Source organism: Rattus norvegicus, chromosome 9 (genome assembly GCF_036323735.1).
Source record: "Rattus norvegicus strain BN/NHsdMcwi chromosome 9, GRCr8, whole genome shotgun sequence".
Lineage (NCBI taxonomy): Eukaryota > Metazoa > Chordata > Mammalia > Rodentia > Muridae > Rattus > Rattus norvegicus.
Window position 1 is genome coordinate 83,101,834 of NC_086027.1, and position 12,050 is coordinate 83,113,883.

At 51.0% G+C, this 12,050-nt stretch overlaps 1 protein-coding gene across 6 annotated transcripts in view; it reads right to left on the minus strand.

Annotated features, from left to right (window-relative positions):
* The window catches only part of Tns1 (tensin 1), a 210,940-nt gene that overhangs the window by 160,766 nt on the left and 38,124 nt on the right, over positions 1-12,050 (minus strand). For all 6 annotated transcript variants that reach the window (NM_001191810.2, XM_039083336.2, XM_063266966.1 and 3 more), the window contains 1 exon segment: positions 5,046-5,160. In NM_001191810.2, the coding sequence (NP_001178739.1) occupies positions 5,046-5,160 (115 nt within the window).

Genomic DNA, 12,050 nt, shown 5'->3' on the forward strand with positions numbered 1-12,050 from the left:
CAGTGTGCACCTGACCTGGCCATAACCATGCCAGGCCTTGGCTCTTCCCCAGGCACCGGGTCACCCATCTGTTCACTGAGCCTCCGGTGTGCCCCGCCTGTGGCTCGGTCCTGGAGGTATGCAAAGGCCACAGTGCACAGATGTTTGGTCAAACACTATTCTAAGTGTTTCTGTAAGGTATTTTTGAACTGAGATTGACATTTAAATTAGTAATGGGCTCTGTAGTGGTTTGAGTATGTTTGCCCCACCCCCATAGACTCATGTGTTTGAGTGCTTGACCAACAGGGAGTAAGACATTTTAGGAGGTGTGGTCCTGTTGGAGGAAGCACATTACTATGGGGGTGGACTTTGAGGTCTCCTATATATGCCCAAGTTCTACCCAGTGGAATTCATTGTCCTCTGGCTGCCTTTGGATCAAGATATAGAGCTCTCAGCTCCTTCTCCAGCACCATGTCTGCCTACACACTGCCATGTTAATAATGGACTGAACATCTGAAACTGTAAGCCAACCCTAACTAAATGTTTGCCTTTATAAAAGTTGGCTTGGGGATTGGGGATTTAGCTCAGTAGTAGAGCGCTTGCCTAGGAAGCGCAAGGCCCTGGGTTCGGTCCCCAGCTCTGAAAAAAAAGAACCAAAAAAAATAAATAAATAAAAGTTGGCTTGGTCATGGTGTCTCTTCACAACAATGAAACCCTAACTAAAACAGTCTCCAAGCAGAGCATGGTACCCTCTGAAGTGTGGGTAAGCCCTGTCTGGTCAGTTGAGCACTAAAGAGGAAATGACTGGGCTCCCTTAGGGCCGGAAAATCTCAGGCAGAGCACCCTGTGCTTGAACTTGACCTGCAACACTTGTCTCCAAGTCTCCTGCCAAATGGCTCTCAGCAAAACTTGCTAAACCCCCATTATCACCTGATCAGGTTCCCAAAAGTCAATTGCTGTGTATCCATTTACCTACCTACTTATTCACCCATCTATGCATCCTTCCAGCCAGTCAGCCAGCCAGCCACCCATCCTTAAATTCAATACATACCTACAGTCCACCCTTCCATCCATCAACTCACTCATCATTCCATCCATCCATCTATCCATCCATCCGTCCATCCATCCTTCCTTCCTTCCTTCCTTCTGTCCACCCAGAGATCCAGCCTTCCTTCCATCTCTAGTCTGTCTTTTATGTTTCAGGATGTCACTGAAGGTTCCATGATTCTCTCCTGCCTACTTCAGCTGCAGGAATGCCAAGTGCAGGGTGGGGAGGAGGACAACAACGGTAGAGCTGGAGGACATCAGTGGAGCTGGAGGACATCAGTGGAGCTGGAGGACATCAGTGGAGCTGGAGGACATCAGTGGAGAGCTGGAGGACTAGGCAAAGGGTAAGCAAGTGACAGCCCCTCTCCTCAGAACCAGGGCTTCCTCCCGGCTGTAGAGAGGCCCTGTGGAGACTGGGTTCCAGATGCTGACAGTCCATGCCCCAGCCACCCAAGACTCAAAGACCCAGAAAACACAGGTTACCCTCTAATAACAAAGAATAAAAGTGCACCATGTATGGGGAGTGGAGCAAGCCGGGAGTGAATGCACCTGGAGTGAATGTGCACTGCTGAGGGCTACAGTCATGTCAAGGGCACCAATGCCTCAGACCCCTAGGAAACTGACAAAGCCCCTCCTACCCCCACTCAGAGGGGTGGCAAAGCTTTCCTCTAGTCTGAGTGAGAATGTTGACAGTGGGCAGAAAATATACACTGTGGCTTTCTCTCCCAACCTCCAAGAAGTTTACAGCCTGAAGACTGCCCCACTACAAGAGAGGCTCCTACAGAGACCGCTAAACTTGCCTCCTCCTTCAGATGTACAAACTAACCCCACACACCATTCAGCTGTCTAATAAACACACTAAACTGCTCGACTGTGGAAGTTTCTCCATCAGAGAACCTAGTCCACCCTGTCCCAACTACTCTGTCTCTCTGTGTATATGTTCCTGTCTCTTCTTCATTCCCTCGCTGGCCCAGTCAAGTCCCAGAAGCCATACAAGGACTTGGTAACCATGGCCCCTCTGCTAGGAAACAGGTTGTACATGCATATCTGGTGGTCCTGGCTGGGTAGATCAATGGATGGATGAATGCATGGATGCATGGATGCATGGATGACGGATGGATGGATGGACGGACAGATGGACGGATGGGTGGATGGACCAACAGGATAAAGTTAATGAGTCTATGAGTAAAATGAATTGTGGATGGATGGATGGATGGATGATGGATGGATGGATGGATAGATGAGTGGATGATGGATGGACAGATGGACAGAATGTGTGGCTGGATGGACAGACAATAGAACAGATGGACAGATGGAGAAGACGGATGGAGAGCAGTGTGGATAGGCAAATAAGATGGTCTGCTCACCTCATGCCACCACATTCTCTCAGTTCCACAGCAGACTTGGTCCAGTCCTCCTCCTCCCACCGCCAGCCCAGCCCAGGCGAACATAGCCCTCCTGCTGAGGTTCCCAGTTACTCAGCCCAGAGCCACCCTCCCACCTCCTCGCTGGTCTCCCTAGGTCTTCTGAGGCCCAGTTCTGACACCTAGTGGAGTGTCTTGCCTGGAGGTCTGACTTTCCTCAGCCTCAAGATTCAGGGTGAAACTGGGGGCACCCATGCACGTGGGAGTCAGGTGCCCTGTCAGCCAGGACGATTGGATCAAGGCATCAGGGATGCTAGACACTGATATTTAAAAACCAAAAGAAGGGTTGGGGATTTAGCTCAGTGGTAGAGCGCTTGCCTAGGAAGCGCAAGGCCCTGGGTTCGGTCCCCAGCTCGGGGGGGGGGTTGGGGGGGGGAGAAACTAACCAGAGATGTGCCCACTATCACACTCCAAATCCTAGGATTCCCTCTCTTCCTGTTCCTACTTCTGCCTCTCAGGTGAGGGGAAGCCTCCAGGAGGAAGAAAGTGGAGAGCAAGGGGAGACAGACATGAATTCATGTGACTTGAAGGTACAGGACAGGATGGAGGCGGTTACATGATCAAAATGCAAAGTCTAAACTCTCTCCCCCAGATCCCTTGTGAAGTCCCTGCTGAATCTCTTGGGAGAAAGGTGACTCCATGTGGCTGATTTGGGTATTGCAAGCATTTTTGTTGCCTAGATTGAGGCTGAGTATGGACTGCAATGCTTTTGACCATTCAGGCCTTTCCTGGAGGATGGATGGATGGATGGATGGATGGATGGATGGATGGATGGATGGATGGATGGATGGATGGTAGATAGATTATAGATAGATCGATAGATCGATAGATAGATGGATGGATGGATGGATAGATAGATAGACAGACAGACAGACACACACACACACACACACACACACCCCTAGCTCTCTAGTCAAACAGTCCTACCTCCATACTCAATTGCTTTCTCTTGACCCCTACCGAGTTCAGATCCTGAAAGCCCACCCTGGCCCTACCAGCCAACATGAGATACAATCACCACCAACCTGTTTCCTCATCTATAAAGCAGGTATAAGGCCAGCCTCTTGCAGATGCTATAAACACATGGTGCTTGGTCCTCAGTAAGTACCTTAGTGATTATTCTGGGCTCTAGCATACCCTGCCTGGCCCCTCTGGGCTTTGACATGCAGGGAGAAGCACAGGCTGATAGGTTGAGCAGGAAAGAGCTCAGGACAAGGGGTGAGCTTGGCAGGCCCGTATGTAAGCACTGTCTCAAAGGTAGTGAGGACTCCAAAGGCTTTAACCAGGGCGTTGGTATAACTAGATGCACACGCTTCAGACCCAGGAAAGTTACTAGAGACTGGATTGGAGAGTTCAGAGACTCAGCCACACGGTAGACTCAGCCACACGGTAGACTCAGCCCTGTCGGTAGACAGGATATAGGGCTGAGAGAACATCATCTGTGCAAGTAACCAGGGGTGGGGGTTGGGGGTGGAGGAAGCAATGGCGTTAGTCACTGGTGTTGACTGCCCTTCAGGATCCGTGACAAGACAGTCCTCTCTGGGACACAGAGACCCTTCAAAAAGCACATGACAACAGTGAGTGGGCAAGCCCAGTTAGCCCACAGTGATTTGGGACTATTTAAAGTCAACCCAAACCACGAGAAGGGGAAGACAGTGGCTTGGCTTCTTTGCAGTAGGGGGGAAGGGGGCGTGGCAGGCACATGTCAGTCATGTGCCTTCCATGCACCACCCACGCCCTTTCCATACTCTGACTACACATTTCCCATGCACTAGCCCCATGCCTTCCACACAGCAAACATGAACCTTCTGGTACCTTCCACATTCCCACTATGTGCCTTCCGCATGCTAGCCACAACCCTGCCACATGCCAGCCATGCACCTTCACATACCAACCACACCTGTCAGTGCCAACTACATACTCTCTATGCACCAACCGCATGCCTTCAACACACTTTCCACATGCCAGCCACGCCCCTTCCACACCTTCCAGGTCTAACTACACACCTTTCCCACGCCATCATACCTTTCTTGGAGCAGGGCGGGGAGGTGGGCATGTTGGCTGGTTGGTTGGTTGATTGGTTGGTTGGTGTTTCAAGACAGGATTTCTCTGGCTATCTTGGCACTCACTCTACAGACCAGGCTATCCTTGAACTCAGGGATCTGCCTGCCTCTGCCTCCTGAGTCCTGGGATAAAGGCGTATGCACCACCACCCAATACTGTCATATCTTTCAAACACACAATCTCCATGGCATCTCTGTGACCCTCACCACCTGCCACAAACCCTTTACAGGACTCCCATCCCAACCACTGCCATCCACACACTGCCACATCCTACACACACACCTTCCTATGCTACCTGCTTACCATCCACATGTTAGACCTGGACTTCATACAGTCTCTACCATTAGTCACCAGGCCATCCACCACCTGCCATGTCATCACACACTTCGCGTGCTTGTCACGTAGGTATGTGTTCAGTGTCCTCCAACAGATAAGAGAGGGGCCCACGTGCTCAGCAGAGACCCCACACGCCCCAGACCAGACCAGTCCAACAACAACAACAACACACCCTGGGTCCCGTCAAGCACGCACCTTTGCAAATACAGCCTTCCCGAGTGATGGCCTGCCGGCAGACACCACAGGGCTTCACCTTCTTGAAGGCCTTCACCTTGAAGTGGTGGGTCTTGGGGGCCTCCAGGTCTTCTGGCTGTGAGAAGAAAGGCCCAGGGTTAATCAAGTGAATGCTGGGGTCCTAGAAAGGAGGCAAGGGCAGAGGAGGAAAAACTGGCAGGACAGAGAGAAAAATCAAGTACCCCAGTAGGAAGGAATGCCAAAGGACCTAGAATAGTGTAGGGTGACAGTTCACTCATCCCAGGCTCCCAGACTAGGAGTATCAGTGGACGGGACCCAGGCAATGACTGCAGACTCTAACACCCAGAGGTCGCCCTCCAAGGCTTCCATTCATGTTTCTCTTCACACTCACTTTAGTGTTAGGATATGAATTAAAATGCACTTAAGTGACCAAGTTTAAATGTGCGGCTTTACTGGGCAGAGCTAACGCTGAGTGGCCTGGCGCTTGCAGATCTAGTGTAAGGTCCTGGATCTTCTTCTCTGCCATGACAAAACATATATACCCCAAAGAATGTTACTTGCTACACCTTACCCAGTGCACCTCACGTAGCCAAGTTCCAAAGGCTACTGCCTGACACCAACCCCAGGCCCTCGACACTTTCCACATACCGACCCCACAGCCCACATGTACCTTCTACACACCAACCATACATGGTCCTGAACTGCTGGGACTTCCCTCGGCAGCAAACTGCTTCACTGGATTGCACACTCGGTACAGACGGAATTGTAAGTATGTAATCTAGTGTGCGGGGTCTCTCGTGAAACATGTGCATGTTCTGATGGGATGCAGCCATTGCTTCTACTTCACAGCTGTGTAGTATTCCACGTGTGAGTGCAGTACGTGTATTTATCTATTCCCCTGTAGACGGTTCCTCATCTCTCTAGCCCACATCCCAGCATGCCATATCCCTGTGTTCAGACTTACCATTCACCCTAGTCCAGGGGGCCCTTCTGACTTTATTTTATTTCCTTTTCTTTACATTATAAAAAATATTCAGAGCCTTGAGTATGCTAACTGTATGCTCTGCTGCCTACCCTTATGAAAATAGAGTATGTTACATTTCCTGTTTGTTTGATTTCTTTGAGCCAAGATCTCATGCGGCCCTGGAACACAGGATTCTTCTGTCTTCACCCTACACGCCCCCAGGTGCTGGGATCACAGCGTATGCCACAATCCATGAACTACATTCCTATTTGAGACTGTACCCCCAGTTGTGTGAGGAAAGCAACAGATTGGAAGTTAGAGTGTTCTCCTATCTGACCTGCCAGATATACCTACACCAGCAGATCTTATATGCATACACACATGCATGTGCACATGCACACGCATACACACACACACACACACACACACACACACACACACACACACCACTTTCCCCTCCAGACAGCACTACAAACACATAGCTCTGACAGTCAGTTCTTTGTAAGCACACAAGAGAACACACTGCTGACCAGTGGTTCTCAATCTGGGAATTGAGACCCCCCTTGGGGGCGGTCAAACGACCTTTTCACAGGGGTCACCTAAGAACATCAGAAAATGCAGATATTTACATTATTATCCATAACTGTAACAAATCACAGTGATGGAGTAGCAACAAAAATAATTTTATGGTTGGGGGTCAGGTCGCATCACTAGGAAGGTTGAGAGCCACTGCTCTAGACTGAAAAGCCCTGCACAGAAACAGCCCACTCTGTAGCTCATCTCCCGCTCTGGGGCCTCCTGGAAGAAGTGCTCCCTGTCACACTTCCCCTGTCTACATTGGTCCCTCCTCTACAGGAACTCTCCACGGAACAGACAGAGCTGGTGGCCATTCTGGGCACACGCTGAGACCAGGCCACCGGACCTTGCAGTGTGCAGAGGAATCCTGCTCATTAAAATCTCATCACACACCTTGTCCCTGAGCCTCCCAGCTCTGAGCCAAGACCAGAGGAAACAACTTGGTTTGGAGGAGGAAGAGTGGCCCACACACTAAGCAAACATGGGACTCGTATCTGACAACACTGAGGAGGTTCTGGGTGCCACCAAAACATGGAGAAATGCGGTCAATAAGAGACTGGGTCAGGGGCAGCAAGCCAGAGAGACGGGAAGAAATAGACAGAGGGAGGAGGAGGCAGCCGTCTGAGAATGAGACGAGTCACAGAGAAGCAGACAGAGCAGACCAAGATAAGGGCTGAGAAGGAGAAAGGCACAGGCCACAAGTACACAGAGAGCAAGCCTGAATAGAGGCACACAGCTAAGAGGGAAGCGGGAAACAAAGAGGGACAGACAGAAGGACCCAGGAGCTCCCAAAGGCCACAGGAGGGAAGAGCTGAGGCTCAGGACACAATGGTATCGGTGGCTTCAAAGAGCTCATTGTGAGGAAATAACGAACGAAAAAATTGAAAGGTGGATAAAAACAGAATAGAGTCTCAAAACTCCTCCCCACATTGTACCTTTGAGTCACAAAGGATGAAACAGGAGGCACACCTGTAATCCCAACAGCCAAGAGCCTGAGTTCAAGGTCAGCCCAAGACAGACCTGAAGCTGTCTCAGAAATAAAGTGGGAGATAGGTTTCCCTGACAGATGCCAATCAAGGGATCAAAGGAAGTCACTGTCACCCAGGACGGGATGAATGGAAGTCGCACCCCTGTGATGGCTGACCGAGAACAGAGTGTCATTCTGTGACAGTCCTGCCAAAAGCCACAACCTGAATCCAATCAAGAGGAAACATCAGGCTGACTCAAGCTGAGGCACAGTCTAGAAATGAAATGGCTCGGAGCCTTCACAAGTGACAAGGTTGCAAAAGTCAAAGGAAGACAGAGATTCCCAGACAGGAGGCGACTGCAGACACGGCAGCTAAAAGCACTGGCTGATTCTGAACTAGATGTTTGTAGTGGCCGTAAGGACGTCTCAGGGACACCCGGTGAAACACCATAGTGTCTCAGAGTTAGATGGTAATGGCATCTTCATGCTGTCAACCTCTGATACCGACCTAAGTGTCCCCTGAAACAGGAGTTCCTGGGAGATCAAGGAGGTCTTCAAAATGGAGTGAGGGTCAGCAACTCACTCCCTCAAGGGAGAGAAAAAGATCTTGGTGCCATGTTTGCGACTCTTCTGAAACTTAAGATTGTTTTGAAATCAATACAGACAGGCAGACTAGGTGAAAGGCAGAAGGAAACAGATTAGTCCAGAGCAGAAGTAGAGCAAACCAAGAAGAGACTGGAGATGCCAGGAGCGCCTCCTGGTGGTCATACTGAGCACAGCACTCACTGAGCCAGTCCTGAATACCCGGCCTTCCAGCTCCAGCCAGGGGTCTGCTATCTCAGACAGCTATTGCCTGGGTTCAGTGAGGGTAGAGAGCCTCTATCCCCTTCCATTCTGCTGTCTGTCCTCCCACTTTCTCATCTCAGAATTTGGTTGTCAGATTTCCTGGTCAATTTTGTCTGACATTGCCCAGTAGGGGCCCCAGCCATGGCATGGGATGGGAGGTGAAACAGAGAGGGAACTTGCAGACCAGTTGGAGAGCTATACGAGGGAGGGATGCAGGAAATCCCAAGCCTCTTTCTTCCTCCCCACTAAAAGAAACAGAATTCGACAGTCTAGCTAACCTTCCAAAACTCCCCTCCCTATACCCCGAAGTCCAGCCTTTTCCCCAAAGCCTAAGGAAAAGTCCCTTCCCCCAGAGCACAGTGAAAGTCCTTACAGCCTAGTGGGCAGGAAGGGGGCGAGTGTTAAAAGACCAGGCTGTTAAGAGATTATCCAGGCTCCTGCCTGGGACTGTAATACTGTCTCTCTGTCCTGGAAAACCTGAGTTTATAAACTTGCCCACCATGGTTAATGGTGATTCCAGGACTCGTCAGATCCTCAGGTCCTCTAAGCAGTTCTGGGTGACTTCCCCCTCATTCAGCTCTGATAGGAGAACACTAGGCCTGGAATACAGTGGAGTCCTCAACACAATGCGAAACTTAGCGCTTAGGAGGGAGGGCTGTGTCGGCAGCTGCACGAGTAGAGACTATGAGGACATGTTAGGCCCCTAAGGACAGGCTATAAAAATCTGTGGGAAGAAAAGCTGGCTCTGTCATCTCCAATGAGAAGCAGGGACCCCGCCAGCCCCAGCTTCCCACATTAAGAAGTAGAGGATCCACTGATGCTGGAGAAAGGGTTAACACATGGATTCTAATGTCACAGAATGGTGGAGATGGTTTAGGGTGGGTTAGCCTCCAATCTCTGATACAAAGATGTCACAACCCTACAGACCAGCGTCAGAGCTTGCCACTAGAGCAGGCTGGTGTTTGAGTCTGGCTGCACCCTGCCCTCCTTGCCCATGTGGGGCTGCTCCTGAGATCCAGGAAAGCCCACAAGCCCATAAAACGTGCAGTGCCATCCAAGGGCGACGGCTTGTCAGGACAATTGCTGTTTTCCTGACGGGTGGCAAACAGCTACATGGGGCAGAGCCAGGCCCTGCCCTCCATGGATTAACAGGCAAGCCCAGAGGCAAGGAGACATGGCCACATGAAGAGAGGGGTGTCCTGGTGGCTCCAGCACCCTATACGCCAGAGTCAGAGCAAGAAGGGAAGGGATCCAGCTGGAAGCCACTCTCCCATAAGCCCCAGCAGCAGAGGACTTTCAAAGCCTAAGGCTTTGGCCCATCTCGGCCCTTCTCTCTCTCCATTCAGCCAGCCAGAGGGTGTGGCACAACTGGCTGGACCATCGAGGGCTCCAGCCAGGCCCTGGTCCTGGTCGGGAGAAGCTGCTTGCAGGCAACTCCCTGCCTCAAGGGGCAAAGAGGCAAAGAGCTGTGTGCTAAAGGGGTCCACCCATGATGAGAAAATTCCCCAGTTCTGCCCTCCTCGGGAGGCTAACCAGCTCTGGCTGACTAGAAAAAGACAGAAGTCTTCTAGCCTGAGAGCTGGGCAACCTAGGAAACGGGATAGCCAAAAACCGAGGTAAGTATCACCTTCTCTCTCCCTGCGACCTGGCCCACCAAGGTTCCCTCGCCCTTAAGCCAGGGAGCATTAGTGCCTGCGCTCAGGCCTCTTCCTCTAAACCTCACCTTCACATAGAACACAGTTGCCTCCCTCTTGGGCCCCCAGTTAAGGGCCTGCCCATGTTCTTGGTCACCCTGGTGGAAAACTCTGAGTCACTCTCAGCCCCTCCCTCCCCTCCCCTCCCCCACACTCCCAGCAGCTAGTTGCCAGGTCCTGTGACTTTTGCCTCCTAATTCTCTTCTCAGACCTGTCTGTCCCCTGCTTTCCAATTCTGCTGCCTCTGACCCTTCCCAACCTTGTCATTTCTGCCCAGGGCTGTTGTCATAGCTTCCAGGACCTCCCAACACCATGAGGAGAACAACTACAACTCTGCAGAGGCCGTGACACCCTGAAATGTTTCCCCAAGATGTCCAGGGAGCATCCGCTGCTCACAAGTAGGAGACTCATCCTCTACATCCATCCACTCTTCCTGCCCACTGCCCACTCCCAAATGTCCACCCCAAATCCACACAGGCTGTGACCCCCTCCAAGGCCCACCCATTGCAGCCCCGAACTGCCATCCCATGTCTCAATAGCCTTTTTAAAAACTAGTAAGTGGGGCTGGTGAGATGGCTCAGAGGGGAGGAGCACTGCCTTCTCTTCTGGAGGAGCCAGGTTCAATTCTCAGCACCCACGTGGGATCTGACACCCTCACACAGACACACATACAGGCCAAAAACCAATGCACATAAAATAAAGATAAATTGATTATCTTTTAAAAAAATAGCAGTACTGAGGACTTCATCTAGAATCTCATATCCTCCCTCATTCTAGGCAAGCATCCTACCACTAAGGGGCATCCCCAACCCCTTGGCATCCATTTTAAAGACAAGTTCATGGGCTGGAGTGACGGCTCAGTGGTTAAGAGCACTGACTGCTCTTCCAGAAGTCCTGAGTTCAAATCCCAGCAACCACATGGTGGCTCATAACCTCTTGTAGTGTCTGAAGACAACTACAGTGTATTTATATTATACTGAATAATCTTTGGGAAAAAAATAAAGACGAGTTCAGCTTTCTCACACAAAGGCAGAACTAGAAGAACTAGAACTAGAACTAGAAGGCCTCGGACCAGGGTCTGGTTCAACACCGATGCTTGATTCGTCGGTGTGAGCCATCCTGACCACTGTCTTATCCAGTATCTTCCTGGCAACATACTGCCATTTGGCTGGCCCAGCTAAACTGACCCTCTCACCATACACAGACTGCACAAAACAATCCAGGAACCACCTCCTCGTCTCCTCATCAGTGCCACCTTCTAGACCTCCTGCCTGGTGGCTTTAAGCTTATCAGTTGGAACTCTCATGGGGAGCCTGTCTAGACCCAGCCCAGGGCCTGCCTCCCACCCTTCCACCTCCATCTCTCCTCACCCTTGACATCTCTATCTCCATCTCCCTTCTCTCTCTCCTCCTCCCCTCTCCTCTTCTTCCCGGCCTCCTTCACCCCATCGCTCTTTCTCTCCCTTCCTTCCTCCCTCCCTGGCTCTTTCCCAGGTTGGTCCCTGGTGTGCTGCATTAAAACCCTCCGCTTCCCTAAGTGAGATCAGCTACAGAGCCAGGAGGTCACTGAGATGTAGACAACCTGAGGTCAGGTAACACAGTGAGAGGCTGGTGCAGCTCCCTCCTTGTCCCTTACAGTGACAGTGACTTCAGTGAGGCTGAGGACCTGCCCAAGTCATGTAGATGAGCTAAGATGCAACAAAAACTCTAGTCTATCAAAGGCAATGCCCCAAGTCCCCAAGCCCTGCCATTAGTGTGATCTCTGATTGGAGTGTCCCTAGAGTCCCTCAGTGACAATCCCAGGAAGGAGGACTGGCATTCTATCACGCTGGCGTGCCTGGCTCGAGGGTAATCTACTGGTCCCTTGTCTCAACCACTACCAATCTTTTTTTTTTTTAACTCCTATACTTGTGTTCTGAGAGGCCCCTTCTTCTGTCGATCTACTTTAAACTTGTATCT